General features: G+C 35.7%; 1 protein-coding gene across 2 annotated transcripts in view; it reads right to left on the bottom strand.

The window, feature by feature from the left end:
* Positions 1–9,701: 9,701 nt before the first annotated feature.
* Positions 9,702–22,386, bottom strand: part of LOC101895394 (serine/threonine-protein kinase haspin homolog) — a 147,791-nt gene continuing 135,106 nt past the window's right edge. For both annotated transcript variants that reach the window (XM_059128045.1, XM_059128046.1), the window contains exons 3-6: positions 10,720–11,168; positions 10,455–10,658; positions 10,086–10,381; positions 9,702–10,029 (exon numbers count right to left, since the gene is read on the bottom strand). In XM_059128045.1, coding sequence (XP_058984028.1) covers positions 9,825–10,029; positions 10,086–10,381; positions 10,455–10,658; positions 10,720–11,168 — 1,154 coding nt within the window. In that variant the 3' untranslated portion in view covers positions 9,702–9,824. The remainder of the gene's footprint in view (positions 10,030–10,085; positions 10,382–10,454; positions 10,659–10,719; positions 11,169–22,386) is intronic.

The following is a 22,386-nucleotide window of genomic DNA, read 5'->3' as shown; positions in this document are numbered from 1 at the left end:
TGTTACAATTTCTACGGAATTATCTGTAACTTGACATTTAAAGTCTTCGGTATTGTGAAATCAACACCGGCAATAACAGTACGTTGAGATTTTAAATGTTTTGATGCTTAGAAAAGTATTTTTTAATCAAAATATAAAATTTTGGTATGCCAACCATTTAACGGCATGTATAGAAGATTTATTTATTTAAATAGCAAATACCAAGCGTGCAGGAAACTGCAATTTTCTGAAGTTGAGTGGCATTTATATTGTAATTAGTGAATTCGATGTAGCAACATACTTCCCCTTTAATTTAAAAAAAAATAATTTTACATCAAATTCCGCCACAAGTTTCATATTTCATTGAAGTTGGTGCGTCAAATATGTATAATCGGCCGAGAATATATATGGGAGCTATATCCAAATCTTAACTAATTTCCAATTAATCTGTCACATTTATTATTGTAACCATATTCTGCCACACATTCTGAATTTCAATGAAATCGGTCATATATAACCTGTTTGGTACATAACATGTATGAAGTCGGCCGACATATATATGATAGCTATACCCAAACCTCAACCGATTTAATATAAATTGGCAATTTTTTTTCTGGTGCCAGATTTCGTCTCTCTCGCTTTGGGTGCATCAAATATTTGATTATATATATATATTTGCCACTTAATAAAGATATCGAGCGATATATATATATATATATATATATATATATATATATATATATATATATATATATATATTCATAAAATCCACTATCTCATCACTTTTACCTCGGAGTCCGTTGCAATTGATTTGCAAGAATGATACACTGTCTGGAATTGAAACATCAACATTGTTATGTGATCTTTTTGAACTATAAAAAAAAACATTTGCAGTATATGAGCTCATGATCTCATCTTCACAAGAATTCGTGGATACTATATTGGCCGCTTTCCTACAATCTAATAAATAAATGAAAATGCGTTATGAACTGCCGTGTCAACCTTTTGGTAATGAAAACTCTTTGAAAAAATGTATTGACATTTTAAACTGCAAATTCCTACGAAAGTGGTTTAAAAATGCAGTACTTACCGAAAATGGCAGTACCGTTATACCAAATATAGGTACCTACCTACCGAATATTATGAGGTCCCGTTTAGACCGACCTGAAACATACTTTGTACAACTGATTCTTCATGAAACCCCGAAGTATAGAGCATAACAACTTTTCCGAAGTATAGAGCAAAATATTTGAGGACCTTTGTGTTTGGTTAAGCTACATAAAATGGACCCCAAAAGCGTTTGACCCGAAACCCCTTTTAGGGATTTTTATCTATTAACCAAACAATTTTCCAAGTGTAATATCCCGCAGTGCAATTACTGACGATAGCGCTTAGTCACCGTATAACGTTACATGTGAGTTAAGGTTACTTTTAAGGTCTCGGAAGAATTTTCCGAGGATATGAATCCTCTTTCTAAATTTTCAATTTCCTCCAATATTTTGTATAGCCGGCATATAACAATGCTCTTCATATTCGGTTTTTCACTGATTGCAGTCCCAATGAATCTTGCATTTTAAATTTTTCATTGGATGGACTATTTCCATACCTAGTCAATTTCTTGCAGTTTTGGACTTCAGAATCGATAGTAATTCCTAAATTGAAATCCTGGCAATATGACTTTACTTTAACTATCAAAAATAAAGTTCCATCGATTTATAAAAGTAAGGAACCCCATAAAGTATGTTAAAAAGTTGAAATCTTTGTTGATTGAATTATGTCCGTGAGCCTCTTCATTCACCAGTTGCAATTACGATAGAGGTCACCAAATTTAATATGCGTCTTTCAGACTAAGCACACATTATTCTTAGGATTATTGATGTTACAAAAGGTATATATTTGTTCTCATTTAAATATATCCCACATTTAATATTATCTCCCAATATTCGTCGACCAAATGTGCTTTAAATTTTATGTATGTTGAAGGGCTTAAAAACATTTTTGAGGTTATAATTCATTTGTCAGAAAGTTACAACAAAAGTCCACTTTATGATTTATTTTGTATTCCCCCGTACCTCTTTATATTCGTTATATCATCGTATTTAATTAAATTTTAAATTCTCAATTATCAGTATTATAAAGGTCTTAGCAATATTTTCCAAGTCAAAAGTAATTTTAGAATTCGTAATTTTTAGAAGATCATGTTATAAGGTATTTAGTTTTTACCAGTCGATTAAACTATGTCTGTCCGTGTATGCGGGCGTTCGTTGAAATCGCAATAAAGACGAAATATTTAGTTGAATCTTTGAACTACAATATTCCTAGGAAGTTAGAATATATCAGTTTCGTTTAGGTATAATAATACCACTAAAAATCGTCCTTTTGCATGTTTTTGTTACAATTTCTACCGAATTATCTGTAACTTGACATTTCAAGTTTTCGGTATTGTGAAATCAATACCGGAAATATCTGGCTACTATTGGTTCCCCATTAGGCATAGCCTCAATTTAAAAGTACGTTGAGATTATTACTGTTTTGATGCTTTGAAAAGTATTTTTTAGTCAAAATTGAAAATTTTGGTTTGTCAACCATATAACGGCCAGTATAGAAAATAAGCAAAATTTCTCGATTTTTTCGTTTTTTTTTTTTTTTTTCAAATAAGAATTTTAAATTCCAAGAGGCATTTTGAAACAATTCTACACAAAACTCCATATCAAAATAGAAAAGTTAATTTTTTCAGTTCCGCGATTTTTATAGAGGCTTTTCTCAACATTTTCTTTCATGAAAACGTTTCCACTATAATAACAAATAACCAAAAAAAATTGAGTCAAATCGACCCAGCCATTCTCAACTAATGTGTTACAATATGGGCGCAAAATTGGGCGTGGTCACTTTTTTCAGGCGGTCTCAACAGATTCAAATACCAACAAAGAACAATTGGTTTATATAAAGATTAAAAAGTAGGCGTGGTCAGTTCCTTAGCCCACAAATATATAAATAAATACTTAGGATTGGGGGCAAAGTCAACAGAATGTATATATATATATATATACACACACATATATATATATATATATATATATATACATATATATATACTACCTGAACACGGTGTGCTTCGCTACCCCTTTTGATTTTATATGCATTAAAATTTTATTTACGAATATATGTTTGATAAAAAAAACAAATTTAAAAATTAAAAAAAACAGTATTGCACTACTTTAATGCGTTAATAAACAAAACCATTAGAAAAGCAGTAACATGACATGCATACACGAAGGGTTTGTCCTTTGGATTTATTTATTTAAATAGCAAATACCAAGCGTGCAGTAAACTGCAATTTTCTGAAGTTGAGTGGCATTTATATTGTAATTAGTGAATTCGATGTAGCAACATACTTCCCCTATAATTTAAAAAAAAAAATAATTTTACATCAAATTCCGCCACAAGTTTCATATTTCATTGAAGTTGGTGCGTCAAATATGTATAATCGGCCGAGAATATATATGGGAGCTATATCCAAATCTTAACTAATTTCCAATTAATCTGTCACATTTATTATTGTAACCATATTCTGCCACACATTCTGAATTTCAATGAAATCGGTCATATATAACCTGTTTGGTACATAACATGTATGAAGTCGGCCGACATATATATGATAGCTATACCCAAATCTCAACCGATTTAATATAAATTGGCAATTTTTATTCTGGTGCCAGATTTCGTCTCTCTCGCTTTGGGTGCATCAAATATTTGATTATATATATATATATATTTGCCAATTAATAAAGATATCGGCTTGAAAATTATTATATGAGATATATAGTGGTAGCGTTTTCATTATATTATAGTGGTAGCGTTTTCATGAAAGAAAATGTTGAGAAAAGCCTCTAAAAAAATCGCGGAACTGAAAAAATTAACTTTTCTATTTTGATATGGAGTTTTGTGTAGAATTGTTTCAAAATGCCTTTTGGAATTTAAAATTCTTATTTGAAAAAAAAAAAACCGAAAAAATCGAGAAATTTTGTTTATTTTCTATACTGGCCGTTATATGGTTGACAAACCAAAATTTACAATTTTGACTAAAAAATACTTTTCAAAGCATCAAAACAGTAATAATCTCAACGTACTTTTAAATTGAGGCTATGCCTAATGGGGAACCAATAGTAGCCAGATATTTCCGGTATTGATTTCACAATACCGAAAACTTTAAATGTCAAGTTACAGATAATTCGGTAGAAATTGTAACAAAAACATGCAAAAGGACGAATTTTTAGTGGTATTATTATACCTAAACGAAACTGATATATTCTAACTTCCTAGGAATATTGTAGTTCAAAGATTAAACTAAATATTTCGCCTTTATTGCGATTTCAACGAACGCCGGATACACGGACAGACATAGTTTAATCGACTGGTAAAAACTAAATACCTTATAACATGATCTTCTAAAAATTACGAATTCTAAAATTACTTTTGACTTGGAAAATATTGCTAAGACCTTTATAATACTGATAATTGAGAATTTACAATTTAATTAAATACGATGATATAACGAATATAAAGAGGTACGGGGGAATACAAAATAAATCATAAAGTGGACTTTTGTTGTAACTTTCTGACAAATTAATTATAACTTCAAAAATGTTTTTAAGCCCTTCAACATACATAAAATTTAAAGCACATTTGGTCGACGAATATTGGGAGATAATATTAAATGTGGGATATATTTAAATGAGAACAAATATATACCTTTTGTAACATCAATAATCCTAAGAATCATGTGTGCTTAGTCTGAAAGACGCATATTAAATTTGGTGACCTCTATCGTTGTTGTTGTTGTAGCAGTTTTACACGTTCTGTTGTTTTTTTCGACTAATCCGGTTCTTCCTCAATGTCCAGGTTTAGGAATTCTGCTACCTTTATGGGCTGTAGCCATAGATCCTCTGGACGGAGTTGGGTAGGCTTGGCAGGACAATTAAACAAATGCAGCGTGTTGTGCGGGCCTGTATCGCACGCTGGGCAGGCGTTTCGCACATCCTCATCAATTCGTGCCCAATACGAATTGAGACGGCTGCACCATCCTGAACGTAGTTTGGTCAAAACTACCCTGGTTTGCCTAGGCAGCCGACGTTCTTCAGCTGCAATGGATGGGGGGTGGACTCCGAGTATGGCATTCATACTGTAATTATTGACTACCTCTGCGACTGCATCAGTATGGATGCTATTCAGACCTGCTCGATAGGCTTCATGATCTAGAGGCTCTCTCTTATATCGCTGGACCTCTCTCTCTAGATCGTGCAGGTCCTTCCTGACACGCCTGGGTGGGGGAGTTCTATCCACCATATGGTGGTTAGGGTGACTCCCGCGATAACACCCAAGCAGGTACTGCAACGAAAGCATATGATTATGCTGACGTAAGGGAAGAACCTTCGTCTCCTCATGTAAGTGGTCCACAGGCGTCATGAGGAGGCACCCTGTTGCAGTTCTCAGGGCGGCATTCTGGCAGGTCTGAATACATTTCCACTGCGTTGCACTTGTATTCGCCGACAACACTGGAGCCGCATAGCTAACCACAGACCGACCTATCGCTTTATAAGAGGTCAACAAGGTTTCCTTATCCGCACCCCAAGTGCTGCCGGCTAGCGCCTTGAGGACCTTGTTCCTACTTTTCATTTTATCGCAAATAGCTGTGGCTTGCGCGGAAGACTTGAACATGCTATCGAATGTGACCCCAAGAATTTTGGGGTAGTTGGTGGTCGGAATTATATGCCCCTCGACCTGCACATTCAGCTGTGTTCTCATCTCCGCAGTCCATGTGGTAAATAGTGTGGCCGTCGATTTAGTGGCCGATATTTGCATATTCCTCGCGTGGAAGAATGCGGCAAGCTCCGCGAGATAATTATTCACCCTGACACATATGTCATCAACTACAGGACCCGACGCCATGATCGTACAATCATCCGCATAAGTTACGATCTCGATGCCGTCTGGAGGGCGCGGAATTCCGGAAAGGTAGAGGTTAAACAGTTCCGGAGATATCACCCCACCTTTGGGGAACTCCCTGTTTCACTCTACGAGGCTTGGACTTCTTATTCCGGAATTCCACGTACGACTGGCGTCCACACATATAGTTGACTATCCAACGTTTCAAACTTGGCCGGAGGGTAGTGTTCTCAACGTCCTCGAACAGCGTGGCATGGTTGACCGTATCAAAGGCCTTTGATAGGTCGAGAGCCACCACTACTGTTCTGTGGCACGGCCTGTTCTGGTTGAGTCCTCGACTGATATGTGTGGATATGGCGTGCAATGCTGTTGTAGTGCTATGTAGTGGACGGAAACCGTGTTGATGGTTAGCAACTGATACTGGGGAGGAGTAAGGCCTCGAGAGTCTTTGCTACTGGCGACAAAAGCGAAATTGGCCTGTATGATTCGCCTTTGCTGGCATCCTTGCCAGGCTTCAGTAGCGGGACCACCCTGCCCATTTTCCAGGCTTCGGGAACTATGTGGGTGGCTAACGACAAGTTAAGGACTTTGGTTAAATACTCAACTCCCGGCGTATCCAGTTGCTTCAACATTACCATTGATATTCCTTCCGGGCCCAACGCTTTAGATGACTTAGCGTTTCGGATGACATTCGCAACATCACCCATCGTAAACTGTGGAGGTACATCCTCGGCGGGAAGAGCTCTTATAAGACGTAGTACTCTTCGCCTCGCCCTATCACTCTCGGGGTGCTCGACAAATTGGCGGTTAAAACTGCCAGCGCACCTCTTCGGATCAGTCACAGTTACGTCGTTAAATGTGACTGCTGTCCTATCATCCTTTTTCCCAGGGTTCAAGAGTGACTACCGTTACCCACAGTTTACTCAAATCGGTTCCGATGTTGCAACAAATCAGATGGTCTAGCCACTTTTTCCGCTTATGCTCCTGTACCAACCGGTTGACTTCCACTGTCAGTTCACTGACTCTGGGATCAGTAGGGTTGGTACGTCGGAGCTCATCACGCTCATTCGCTAATCCCGCTGCCTCTGCTGGGAAATTTGGTCTTACTTCGGGTATTCGACCAGCAGGTATATAGCGAGCGGCTACAGCTTTGATGATGTCCCGGAAAATCCTTTCAGCTACCCGAACATCAGAAGGATCGGGCAGTTCTCTGAAGCGAAGGTTGGTGAACTCTCTGAACTCGGGCCAGTGGGCTTTCCCATGGTTAAGGAAAGTGCGGCGTTCAGAGGTTATGAAATCGGGCGATCTGCTGATGGAGACGATTATCGGGAGATGGTCTGAGCCAAGAGAAATGACGGGTTGCCAAGTCACGTCATTTATCAGACCGGGTGACACGATGGTTAAGTCTGGCGAACTGTGACACTCTCCTCTTATTCGGGTGGGGGCATCCTCGTTTACCGTGCAAAATGTGGAGCAGTCAATCTGCTCTGCCAACGCTGATCCCCTCTGGTCATTACCTAGGACGGAATGCTACAACTCATGGTGGGCATTGAAGTCCCCTAGTACCAGGCGGTTATTGCCTTCCAAAAGTGGGCTTATATTAGGCAAGTAACGCGGTTCACAGCTATTAACCGGCGGGATATACACATTAAGCACCTCTACCTCGGCAGTACCACACTTGACTGCTACCCCCATACACTCCATGTACGGGTCACTAGAGACTAGCTCAAGCGAGATAGGTCTGTATTGAACAGAATGGTGTATCAGGAACGCTAATCCCCCACCTCCACTTCTGGTGCGATCTTTCCTCAATACGTTGTAACCATTGCAACGTTGTAAGCTACAATTTTCATTGAGCTTGGTTTCCTGCACCGCTGCGATCTTGATATTCCTCCGATTCATAAAATCCACTATCTCATCAATTTTACCTCGGAGTCCGTTGCAATTGAACTGCAAGAACGATGCATTGTCCGGGATTGGAACAGCAACATGTGGCGTTAGGTGCTGCGGTAAAGGTTGCTGTTCTGGAGACTGCGGGGGAGTTCCATACTCCGACGACGACTCGGAAGTTGACGACGAGGTCGTGGACTCACTGGGGACTACGTTGGTGCAGCACGAAGCAACATAGTCCCTATCGCTATAGTCTCGCAACCGGGTTAAACCGGAACAATTTCTAAAATGCACCCATCCTCTGCATCCATTACATCGCACCGAGACTGATCTATGGTGGATGGTGTTTTGGCAAACCGTACAGAACCATGGTCCGGGGTTTTCCTCAAGCCCGACACGGACCAAAAGAATCCGGAGCAAGCATTCCGGGATGTGCTGCTCCCAAAACAGAAAAATAAACAAACACGAACATGTATACACTGGGTTGGCAGCCGCTGGCCGAAACTGGAGTGTTGTTGTTTCGGGTCAATCCGGTGTCGTAGAACCCGCTGCCGTGGGATTGGACCTCTATCGTAATTGCAACTGGTGAATGAGGAGGCTCACGGACATAATTCAATCAACAAAGATTTCAACTTTTTAACATACTTTATGGGGTTCCGAACTTTTATAAATCGATGAAACTTTATTTTTGATAGTTAAATTAAAGTCATATTGCCAGGATTTCAATTTAGGAATTACTATCGATTCTGAAGTCCAAAAAACTGCAAGAAATTGACTAGGTATAGAAATAGTCCATCCAATGAAAAATTTAAAATGCAAGATTCATTGGGACTGCAATCAGTGAAAAACCGAATATGAAGAGCTTTGTTATATGCCGACTATACAAAATAGTGGAGGAAATTGAAAATTTAGAAAGAGGATTCATATCCTCGGAAAATTCTTCCGAAACCTTAAAAGTAACCTTAACTTACATGTAACGTTATACGGTGACTAAGCGCTATCGTCAGTAATTGCACTGCGGGATATTACACTTGGAAAATTGTTTGGTTAATAGATAAAAATCCCTAAAAGGGGTTTCGGGTCAAACGCTTTTGGGGTCCATTTTATATAGCTTAACCAAACACAAAGGGCCTCAAATATTTTGCTCTATACTTCGGAAAAGTTACGATAGAGTTTTAAATTTGATACAGTCTTAGGGGTTTCATGAAGAATCAGTTGTACAAAGTATGTTTCAGGTCGGTCTAAACGGGACCTCATAATATTCGGTAGGTAGGTACCTATATTTGGTATAACGGTACTGCCATTTTCGGTAAGTACTGCATTTTTAAACCACTTTCGTAGGAATTTGCAGTTTAAAATGTCAATACATTTTTTCTAAGAGTTTTCATTACCAAAAGGTTGACACGGCAGTTCATAACGCATTTTCATTTATTTATTAGATTGTAAGAAAGCGGCCAATATAGCATCCACGAATTCTTGTGTAGATGAGATCATGAGCTCATATACTTCAAATGATTTATTTATAGTTCAAAAAGATCACATAACAATGTTGATGTTTCAATTCCGGACAGTGCATCATTCTTGCAAATCAATTGCAACGGACTCCGAGGTAAAATTGATGAGATAGTGGATTTTATGAATCGGAGGAATATTAAGATCACAGCGGTGCAGGAAACCAAGCTCAATGAAAATTGTAGCTTACAAAGTTGCAATGGTTACAACGTATTGAGGAAAAATCGCACCAGAAGTGGAGGTGGGGGATTAGCGTTCCTGTTACACCATTCTGTCCAATACAGACCTATATCACATAACAATGGTTGTGGAAATACTTACATATCAAAAATTGACGAAAGCTTAAAATGGCTGCTAATACATGAATACACAAATTGTTTAAGAATACAAAGTTTATAAATTTGAAAATAAACATTATAGATATACAATAAAATTATAAAATAAATAAATATCAATATAATATAAAATAAAGGGTACAAAGTAATAATAAATATATTTTATATGTCCATTATTAGGTTCATGGCGAAGTCCATACAACTTTTATATGACAGAATTGTGGATTCCAAAGTGCGGAGCTTTTTAATATATTCTAAATGCAGTTTAGTTCTATTATTTTTATATTTCACATTATTTAAAAGCTTTGATATAATATATGATATCCAAAATACATTGGTTTTGGGCTCAAAAGTTTCCCACTTGTCACTGAAAAAAATAAACCGTTAGGTGGTTGATATTGTACAACCAAAAATTTAACTTACTTTAAAATATCGCGCATCATGCGATATATGTCAAACTGATAGTCTCCCGTCGCGGCGAAAAGATCCTTATCAAGAGATAGATCATTGTAATAACAACAATCTCCGTACGTTATGCGCGAAAGCGTGTAGTCAATGACTGTAGCCTTAACGCCTTTAGTCGGCAAACTTATAACCTGATTTTTGAGCTTATAACATATATACTTTTCATTCGTTGTGGCAATTAGAATATTGCCCCAGTGCAAGTCACGATGTTCAAATTCATAGACCATCTCTCCCACTGCGAGGGCAAATACAATCTGAAACAAAGCAAATCGGAATTTATTGGTTAATTTTCCCTTTGATTATTTAGTTCTCTCAGGTCAAAATTACCTGTTGGAGGGCATAATATGATTGCTCAGCATTCTTGAAAATAAACTTTTCCATATCTTTACCACTAAAAGCCATTTCCAAAACAACATATATTTGATCGGACATGAAACACTGGGGATGATCATTTTCGGATTCTTTTCGATCGTCATATTCTTCCCAAAGCTTTTGTAGGTGCGCTGGGTAGTGCCCCTTAACACATTTGACCTATATTCGGAGTAGTTTTAATAACATTTATCATAAATAGGACTTAAATATTTCAGTTTACCGCTTGTATGTTTACAAATCCATTGGCAAAACTTATTCCTCTGTTTTCGTGGCCAAGGGCGCACAGTTCCATGGAAATAACAACTTCCTGCAGTATTTGTTCATAAGTTTTTTGGATCTCTCCGTTTACTAATTGTAGGCCCTCAATAGGTATTATTTTTAAAACGACATTATCGGCCTCTTTTTGGGTTGGAGATTTGTACAAAAATACCTCTCCAAATGCCCCTTCGCCAATTTTTTCACAACATTCTAAATATGGATCACTATAAGCACTTTCAAAACGCAAAACATGCGACTGATTACACCTTCCAAGCAGTTGACGCTTGAAATTAGTTTTGGTTGGCTCTGAACTGGAATGCTTCCTACACGAAATAGATTTTCGATGAGCTGCAACAGTTAACGAGACTTTCCTTTCGCTTTCATAATCTCCATTCAACTTTGTTGGATTACCTGGGGAATTAAAGACGATAATTATTATTTAAAAACATTTTTAAAATGTAAAAAACAAAAAATAAAAAAGGGTTATGTTCGGCTGTGGCGAAATATTAGTATCCTCCACCACAAGGTGGAAACAATCCCACGGCAGTGAGTTCTGCGACACCTGATTGACCCGAAACAACAACAATCCAGTTTCGGTCAGCGGCTGCCAACCCAGTGTATACATGCTCGTGTTTGTTTATTTGTCTGTATTGGGAGCAGCACATTTCGGAATGCTTGCTCCGGATTCTTTTGGTCCGTGCCGGGCTTGAGGAAAACCCCGTACCCTGGTTCTGTACGGTTTGCCAAAACACCATCCACCATAGATCAGTCTCGGTGCGATGTAATCGATGCAGAGGATGGGTGCAGTTTAGGAATGTTCCGGTTTAACCCGGTTGCGAGACTATATCGATAGGGACTATGTTGCATCGTGCTGTACCAACGTAGTCCCCAGTGAGTCCACGACCTCGTCGTCAACTTCCGAGTCGTCGTCGGATTATGGAACTCCCCTGCAGTCTCCAGAACAGCAACCTTTACCACAGCACCTAACGCCACATGTTGATGTTCCAATTCCGGACAGTGCATCATTCTTGCAATTCAATTGCAACGGCATTCCGTCCTAGATAATGACCAGAGGGGATCAGCGTAGGCAGAGCAAATTGACTTCTCAACATTTTGCATGGTAAACGAGAATGCACCCCCCCCTCTTCCCGGCGAGAATGTACCTCCACAGTTTACGATGGGTGATGTTGCGAATGTCATACGAAACGTTAAGTCATCTAAAGCGTTGGGCCCGTACGGAATATCAATGGTAATGTTGAAGAAATTGGATACACCGGGAGTTGAGTATCTAACCAAAGTCCTTAACTTGTCGTTAGCCACCCACATAGTTCCCGAAGCCTGGAAAATGGGCAGGGTGGTCCCGCTACTGAAGCCTGGCAAGGATGCCAGCAAAGGCGAATCATACAGGCCAATTTCGCTTTTGTCGCCAGTAGCAAAGACTCTCGAGGCCTTACTCCTCCCCAGTATCAGTTGCTAACCATCAACACGGTTTCCGTCCACTACATAGCACTACAACAGCATTGCACGCCATATCCACACATATCAGTCGAGGACTCAACCAGAACAGTAGTGGTGGCTCTCGACCTATCAAAGGCCTTTGATACGGTCAATCATGCCACGCTGTTCGAGGACGTTGCTTCGTACTACCCTCCGGCCAAGTTTGAAACGTTGGATAGTCAACTATATGTGTGGACGCCAGTCGTACGTGGAATTCCGGAATAAGAAGTCCAAGCCTCGTAGAGTGAAACAGGGAGTTCCCCAAGGTGGGGTAATATCTCCAGAACTGTTTAACATCTACCTTTCCAGAATTCCGCGGCCTCCAGACGGCATCGAGATCGTAACTTATGCGGATGACTGTACGATCATGGCTTCGGGTCCTGTAGTTGATGACATATGTGTCAGGGTGAATAACTATCTCGCGGAGCTTGCCGCCTTCTTCCATGCGAGGAATATGAAAATATTCGCCACTAAATCGACGACCACACTATTTACAACATGGACTGCGGAGATGAGAACACATCTGAATGTGCAGGTCGAGGGGCACATAATTCCAACCACCAACTACCCCAATATCCTTGGGGTCACATTCGATAGCATGTTCAAGTCTTCCGCGCAAGCCACAGTAGGAACAAGGTCCTCAAGGCGCTGGCCGGCAGCACTTGGGGTGCGGATAAGGAAACCTTGTTGACCTCTTATAAAGCGATACGTCGGTCTGTGGTTAGCTATACGGCTCCACTGTGGTCGGCGAATACGAGTGCAACGCAGTGGAAAAGTATAAAGACCTGCCAGAATGCCGCCCTGAGAACTGCAACAGGGTGCCTCTTCATGACTCCTGTGGACCATTTACATGAGGAGATGAAGGTTTTTCCCTTACGTCAGCATAATCATATGCTTTCGTTGCAGTACCTGCTTGGGTGTTATCGTGGAAGTCACCCTAACCACCATATGGTGGATAGAACTCCCTCACCCAGGCGTGTTAGGAAGGACCTGCATGATCTAGAGAGAGAGGTCCAGCGATATAAGAGAGAGCCCCTAGATCATGAAGCCTATCTAACGGGTCTGAATAGCATTCATACTGATGCAGTCGCAGAGGTAGTTAGTAATTACAGTATGAATGCCATACTCGGAGTCCACCCCTCATCCATTGCAGCTGAAGAACGTCGGCTGCCTAGGCAAACCAGGGTAGTTTTCGCCCAACTACGTTCAGGATGGTACAGCCGTCTCAATTCGTATTGGGCACGAATTGACGAAGATGCGCGGAACGCCTGCCCAGCGTGCGATACAGGCCCGCACAATACGCTGCACCTGTTTAATTGTCCAGCCAAACCTACCCAACTCCGTCCAGAGGATCTCTGCCTACAGCCCATAAAGGTAGCAGAATTCCTAAACCTGGACATCGAAGAAGAACCGGATTAGTCAGAAAACAAACAACGGAGCATGTCAAAAACTGCTACAACAACAACGAGGTGGAAGAAATAGGAGTATTGGTTTTTTGGTTTTTTTTATAAAAATCCACGTCTTGTAGACTCTTTAAAAATTTTTTTATAAAAATCCACGTCTTGTAGACTCTTTAAAAAATATTTTATAAAAATCCACGTCTTGTAGACTCTTTAAAAAATATTTTATAAAAATCCACGTCTTGTAGACTCTTTAAACATTTTTTTATAAAAATCCACGTCTTGTAGACTCTTCAAAAAATATTTTAAAAAAATCCACGTCTTGTAGACTCTTTAAAAAATATTTTATAAAAATCCACGTCTTGTAGACTCTTCAAAAAATATTTTAAAAAAATCCACGTCTTGTAGACTCTTCAAAAAATATTTTAAAAAAATCCACGTCTTGTAGACTCTTCAAAAATATTTTATAAAAATCCACATCTTGTAGATTCTTCAAAAAATATTTTATAAAAATTCACGTCTTGTAGACTCTTCAAAAAATATTTTATAAAAATCCACGTCTTGTAGACTCTTTAAAACATTTTTTATAAAAATCCACGTCTTGTAGACTCTTCAAAAAATTTTTTATAAAAATCCCCGTCTTGTAGACTCTTTAAAACATTTTTTATAAAAATCCACGTCTTGTAGACTCTTCAAAAAATATTTTAAAAAAATCCACGTCTTGTAGACTCTTTAAAATTTTTTTTATAAAAATCCACGTCTTGTAGACTCTTCAAAAAATATTTTAAAAAAATCCACGTCTTGTAGACTCTTTAAAAAATATTTTATAAAAATCCACGTCTTGTAGACTCTTTAAAAATTTTTTTTATAAAAATCCACGTCTTGTAGACTCTTCAAAAAATATTTTAAAAAAATCCACGTCTTGTAGACTCTTTAAAAAATATTTTATAAAAATCCACGTCTTGTAGACTCTTTAAAATTTTTTTTATAAAAATCCACGTCTTGTAGACTCTTCAAAAAATATTTTAAAAAAATCCACGTCTTGTAGACTCTTCAAAAATATTTTATAAAAATCCACATCTTGTAGATTCTTCAAAAAATATTTTATAAAAGTTCACGTCTTGTAGACTCTTCAAAAAATATTTTATAAAAATCCACGTCTTGTAGACTCTTTAAAACATTTTTTATAAAAATCCACGTCTTGTAGACTCTTCAAAAAATTTTTTATAAAAATCCCCGTCTTGTAGACTCTTTAAAACATTTTTTATAAAAATCCACGTCTTGTAGACCCTTCAAAAAATATTTTAAAAAAATCCACGTCTTGTAGACTCTTCAAAAATATTTTATAAAAATCCACATCTTGTAGATTCTTCAAAAAATATTTTATAAAAATTCACGTCTTGTAGACTCTTCAAAAAATATTTTATAAAAATCCACGTCTTGTAGACTCTTTAAAACATTTTTTATAAAAATCCACGTCTTGTAGACTCTTCAAAAAATATTTTATAAAAATCCACGTCTTTTAGACTCTTAAAAAAATATTTTATAAAAATCCACGTCTTGTAGACTCTTCAAAAATATTTTATAAAAATCCATGTCTTGTAGACTCTTCAAAAAATATTTTATAAAAATCCACGACTTGTAGACTCTTCAAAAAATTTTTTATAAAAATCCACGTCTTGTAGACTCTTCAAAAAATATTTTAAAAAAATCCACGTCTTGTAGACTCTTCAAAAAATATTTTATAAAAATCCACGTCTTGTAGACTCTTAAAAAAATATTTTATAAAAATCCACGTCTTGTATACTCTTCAAAAAATATTTTATAAAAATCCACGTCTTGTAGACTCTTCAAAAAATATTTTATAAAAATCCACGTCCTGTAGGCTCTTCAAAAAAAAAATTTAAAACCCAGGTTTTGTAGGCTCTTCAAAAAATATTTTTTTAATTCACGTCTTGTAGGCTCTTCAAAAAATATTTTATAAAAATTCACGTCTTGTAGACTCTTTAAAAAATATTTTATAATAATCCACGTCTTGTAGACTCTTCAAAAAATATTTTATAAAAATCCACATCTTGTAGACTCTTCAAAAAATATTTTATAAAAATCCACATCTTGTAGACTCTTCAAAAAATATTTTATAAAAATCCACATCTTGTAGATTCTTCAAAAAATATTTTATAAAAATTCACGTCTTGTAGACTCTTCAAAAAATATTTTATAAAAATCAACGTCTTGCAGAATCTTCAAAAAATATTTTATAAAAATCCACGTATTGTAGGCTCTTCAAAAAATATTTTATAAAAATCCAAGTCCTGTAGGCTCTTCAAAAAATATTTTTTTTTTTAATTCACGTGTTGTAGGCTCTTCAAAAAATATTCTTTAAAAATCCACGTCTCGTAGGCTCTTCAAAAAATATTTTATAAAAATCCAAGTCCTGTAAGCTCTTCAAAAAAAATTTTTAAATCCACGTTTTGTAGGCTCTTCAAAAAAAAATTTTTGTTAATTCACGTCTTGTAGGCTCTTCAAAAAATATTCTTTAAAAATCCACGTCTCGTAGGCTCTTCACAAAATATTTGTTAAAAAATCCACGTCTGAGAAGTTTTTCTCTGAAAAAATCGACGTATAGAAGGCTCTTTGAAAAATCCTCGTATCGAAGGCTGTTCAAAACATACAGATATAAAAATTAAAAAAAGCCACAAAGTATTTCTGACTTTGCATAGAGACATAAAGAGTAACTTTCAATATTTTTTATTTCAAAACTCGTGCAATCACAAAATAGTTTTGAATTTCTCTGTCTAGTCCTGTTCTATACTAACAATTTTTATTAAATATATTTTCCGCAATACCTTTTTATTTATTTAGCATACCTGCCCTATGAAGCAGTAGAGAAGCTGTTCACGGAGCTGGAAAACAAAAGCCATCTCATCGTAGGATGTGATGCCAGCACTGTCCATTATTAATGGGGCAGTATGAATACTAATGCCAGAGTTGAGTCCATTCTTTACTTTATTCTTAAATATAATTTTAAAATATGTAACAGGGGTATCGAGCCGCGTTTCAAATTTCTTTAAATAGATTTTCTGCAATACCTTTTTATTTATTTAGCATACCTGCCCTATTAACTTCCCGACCCGCCTGGCCAAGTAGTAGAGAAGCTGTCCACGGAGCTGGAAAACAAAAGCCATCTCATCGTTGGATGTGATGCCAACTCTGTCCATTATTAATGGGGCAGTATGAATACTATTTTTTCATTTTTACTTTATTCTTAAATATAATCCAAGATCTTAAAACCATTGGAAGCATAAAGCGGAATGATGGTATGTGATCTTACTACATTCTAGAGACTCTCAATATGTTAGCCTACACTTGCACAACATCATATTAAAAGATCTAGAACAAAGCGGAACTAAAGTCATGGCTTACGCTGAGGACGCACAGTGTTACGACAGGCCCGCACAATACGCTGCACCTGTTTAATTGTCCAGCCAAACCTACCCAACTCCGTCCAGAGGATCTCTGCCTACAGCCCATAAAGGTAGCAGAATTCCTAAACCTGGACATCGAAGAAGAACCGGATTAGTCAGAAAACAAACAACGGAGCATGTCAAAAACTGCTACAACAACAACGAGGTGGAAGAAATAGGAGTATTGGTTTTCAATATTCGAACAAGCTCGATTTTAAATTGCAAATTTCACTGAATAACTCCCTAAGTAATATGGGTCCCTGATAGCTTTGTTGATGTATTTATTCAATTACAATTACAGAGTATGAACTACTATTATCTCTAAATTAAAATTAACTAAGCTCGCCTGGACATGATTCTATACCAGGGGTAGGCAAAGAGTATCCCATGGGATCTCTGAGTGTTCACCAAAACAATTGTAATAAATAAATTGTTTTGAATTTTCTGTCTTTGGTTTTATTCGAGCAGCCGACGAGGAAGGTGCTGCCGGAAATTTTTATAAATACACCGTTAGAAATATTGGTGTACATAAATTTAACTACCTATATATTTTTGCTCTCCTAAAAAAATAGTTTAATTTCGATAGTGAATGAGAAAGGTTATAATTATCCTTTTATTTCACACATATCTACAAAAAATAACTTATTTTCGGCGGGCCACTTATTTATAATTTTCCTTTAAACCATTATTTCAATACCTTAAATATTTTTTTACTTCATTTCTCCAAAATAATTTATCGCTTATTAAATTGTGTAAATATAATAGCATTTTTTTCTATCAAAATATGAATTTCTGCGTATAGAAATGTTCGAAGTTTCTTCAAAAATATATTTTAAAAACCCATGTAGACTCTTTAAAAAATATTTTATAAAAATCCACGTCTTGTAGACTCTTTAAAAATTTTTTTATAAAAATCCACGTCTTGTAGACTCTTCAAAAAATATTTTAAAAAAATCCACGTCTTGTAGACTCTTTAAAAAATATTTTATAAAAATCCACGTCTTGTAGACTCTTTAAATTTTTTTTTATAAAAATCCACGTCTTGTAGACTCTTCAAAAAATATTTTAAAAAAATCCACGTCTTGTAGACTCTTTAAAAAATATTTTATAAAAATCCACGTCTTGTAGACTCTTTAAAATTTTTTTTATAAAAATCCACGTCTTGTAGACTCTTCAAAAAATATTTTAAAAAAATCCACGTCTTGTAGACTCTTCAAAAATATTTTATAAAAATCCACATCTTGTAGATTCTTCAAAAAATATTTTATAAAAGTTCACGTCTTGTAGACTCTTCAAAAAATATTTTATAAAAATCCACGTCTTGTAGACTCTTTAAAACATTTTTTATAAAAATCCACGTCTTGTAGACTCTTCAAAAAATTTTTTATAAAAATCCCCGTCTTGTAGACTCTTTAAAACATTTTTTATAAAAATCCACGTCTTGTAGACTCTTCAAAAAATATTTTAAAAAAATCCACGTCTTGTAGACTCTTCAAAAATATTTTATAAAAATCCACATCTTGTAGACTCTTCAAAAAATATTTTAAAAAAATCCACGTCTTGTAGACTCTTCAAAAATATTTTATAAAAATCCACATCTTGTAGATTCTTCAAAAAATATTTTATAAAAATTCACGTCTTGTAGACTCTTCAAAAAATATTTTATAAAAATCCACGTCTTGTAGACTCTTTAAAACATTTTTTATAAAAATCCACGTCTTGTAGACTCTTCAAAAAATATTTTATAAAAATCCACGTCTTTTAGACTCTTAAAAAAATATTTTATAAAAATCCACGTCTTGTAGACTCTTCAAAAATATTTTATAAAAATCCATGTCTTGTAGACTCTTCAAAAAATATTTTATAAAAATCCACGACTTGTAGACTCTTCAAAAAATTTTTTATAAAAATCCACGTCTTGTAGACTCTTCAAAAAATATTTTAAAAAATCCACGTCTTGTAGACTCTTCAAAAAATATTTTATAAAAATCCACGTCTTGTAGACTCTTAAAAAAATATTTTATAAAAATCCACGTCTTGTAGACTCTTAAAAAAATATTTTATAAAAATCCACGTCTTGTATACTCTTCAAAAAATATTTTATAAAAATCCACGTCTTGTAGACTCTTCAAAAAATATTTTATAAAAATCCACGTCCTGTAGGCTCTTCAAAAAAAAAATTTAAAATCCAGGTTTTGTAGGCTCTTCAAAAAATATTTTTTTAATTCACGTCTTGTAGGCTCTTCAAAAAATATTTTATAAAAATTCACGTCTTGTAGACTCTTCAAAAAATATTTTATAATAATCCACGTCTTGTAGACTCTTCAAAAAATATTTTATAAAAATCCACATCTTGTAGACTCTTCAAAAAATATTTTATAAAAATCCACATCTTGTAGACTCTTCAAAAAATATTTTATAAAAATCCACATCTTGTAGATTCTTCAAAAAATATTTTATAAAAATTCACGTCTTGTAGACTCTTCAAAAAATATTTTATAAAAATCAACGTCTTGCAGAATCTTCAGAAAATATTTTATAAAAATCCAAGTCCTGTAGGCTCTTCAAAAAAAAAAAATTAAATCCACGTTTTGTAGGCTCTTCAAAAAATATTTTTTTTTAATTCACGTGTTGTAGGCTCTTCAAAAAATATTCTTTAAAAATCCACGTCTCGTAGGCTCTTCAAAAAATATTTTATAAAAATCCAAGTCCTGTAAGCTCTTCAAAAAAAATTTTTAAATCCACGTTTTGTAGGCTCTTCAAAAAAAAATTTTTGTTAATTCACGTCTTGTAGGCTCTTCAAAAAATATTCTTTAAAAATCCACGTCTCGTAGGCTCTTCACAAAATATTTGTTAAAAAATCCACGTCTGAGAAGTTTTTCTCTGAAAAAATCGACGTATAGAAGGCTCTTTGAAAAATCCTCGTATCGAAGGCTGTTCAAAACATACAGATATAAAAATTAAAAAAAGCCACAAAGTATTTCTGACTTTGCATAGAGACATAAAGAGTAACTTTCAATATTTTTTATTTCAAAACTCGTGCAATCACAAAATAGTTTTGAATTTCTCTGTCTAGTCCTGTTCTATACTAACAATTTTCATTAAATATATTTTCCGCAATACCTTTTTATTTATTTAGCATACCTGCCCTATGAAGCAGTAGAGAAGCTGTTCACGGAGCTGGAAAACAAAAGCCATCTCATCGTAGGATGTGATGCCAGCACTGTCCATTATTAATGGGGCAGTATGAATACTAATGCCAGAGTTGAGTCCATTCTTTACTTTATTCTTAAATATAATTTTAAAATATGTAACAGGGGTATCGAGCCGCGTTTCAAATTTCTTTAAATAGATTTTCTGCAATACCTTTTTATTTATTTAGCATACCTGCCCTATTAACTTCCCGACCCGCCTGGCCAAGTAGTAGAGAAGCTGTCCACGGAGCTGGAAAACAAAAGCCATCTCATCGTTGGATGTGATGCCAACTCTGTCCATTATTAATGGGGCAGTATGAATACTATTTTTTCATTTTTACTTTATTCTTAAATATAATCCAAGATCTTAAAACCATTGGAAGCATAAAGCGGAATGATGGTATGTGATCTTACTACATTCTAGAGACTCTCAATATGTTAGCCTACACTTGCACAACATCATATTAAAAGATCTAGAACAAAGCGGAACTAAAGTCATGGCTTACGCTGAGGACGCACAGTGTTACGACCGTGCCGAAAATGGTCAAAACAAAGTGCCTCGTAGTACTAATTTATTGATAGGAATTGATACATGCATTTGGTGTTGTAAACCGGAATCAATAATTAAAAGACGCAACGTTTTTGCCATTTGTGCATTTATAAGACACTAAATTTATCTATTAAAAATATTTCTTAAAAACACTTATGATAATACGACTTAACCTAAATTATCATTAAGTGTAAATAGGAGAGAGAGAGAGATAGATACCAACTGTACACATGCATATGCACCATGCCACCATAAACCTTAGGGGGAGGTCATACACACGCATAGCTATCTCACATGTGGCAAGCAAACATGCTGCACTTGCTTATCAGTCTGAGTAAAGATTACATCCCATAATCTAACTCCACCATAACACGTGCAGCAATTGAAGATTCTGTATTATTTATTTCCAACTCGAAGGTCTGCTCACCACATTTTCTTGTCTTATTTAATATGGACTGTATTAAGAAGATCCCTGTTTAACAAATCTCTCTCATCTACACTAGTTGGCCCGCTATTCTCTTTTATTATAAAAACATGTTCACTTATCCGTGAACAGGTGTTGATACGTCAAGTATTCTTTGCTGTACGAGGGTTTATATCCGACAATTGTAGATAATGGGCATTTTTGTCCTTTTTTTGTCTTTTGACTGTTTTGGAAAGCAAGGTTGGCACTAAAAAATACCAAAGTGTCGATCAACTCAAGCAAGCGCTTCGCAGGGAATGGGCCAAAATACCGCAGATTGACATTCGGGCAGTGTGTGACGGTTTCATTGGCCGTTTGAAAGCTATAATTCGCGCAAAAGGTGACCAATTCAAACAAATCTAAACTTATTGTAAAATTTGATGCTATTTCCGACATTTTCTGCTTTTATTTAATATAATTGGAAAAAAAAATTATAGCGTTTGACTTTGTTGCAGTTTTTTATCTCACCCTGTATTATTTTATCAACTATTTTAAAATAGTAAACTTTATTGGGATGTAGTAAGAATGGCTTCACTTTTATTTGCGTGTAAATACTGATCATATGATGTTTACACATACCTAAACATGTAATACTTATTTTTTTACTGAATTTTAAAATTAAATTTATTTTGTTGTTGCAAAATCGTCAGGCGAAATCCCATTATTGGTATCCCAAACAAGCAAGCCAAACTCTGTTCTATTAATAGACACAGGCACGGTCGACGAAGGGGTTTTTGTTGTAACAGACAAAACAAACTTACATGGTTATGTTACTTCGTTCAGGTTGAACGAAAGCATAACAAAGTGGAGAAAGATGTAAATGTTTATAAGTGCGGTTGTAAGATTTAGAAGATTTTCCAAAAGAATTTTAGTTTTATGTGATTCTTTTGTTCCTCTTCTATTGAGCTTACGATCTCGTCACTTGGGTAAAAAATGTTTTTTGTCATAGAAGTTATTTTTTTTAAATAACTTCTGGGGAGAATATCCCAGACAAGAAACAAGGGAACTGATGAGGATTGGTGGCTCTTTCCGAAACCTAGGTATTCCCTGCCTTACCC

The sequence above is a fragment of the Musca domestica genome, unplaced genomic scaffold (genome assembly GCF_030504385.1).
Source record: "Musca domestica strain aabys unplaced genomic scaffold, Musca_domestica.polishedcontigs.V.1.1 5, whole genome shotgun sequence".
In the NCBI taxonomy this organism is placed as follows: domain Eukaryota; kingdom Metazoa; phylum Arthropoda; class Insecta; order Diptera; family Muscidae; genus Musca; species Musca domestica.
This window is presented reverse-complemented; position numbering and strand designations above follow the sequence as displayed.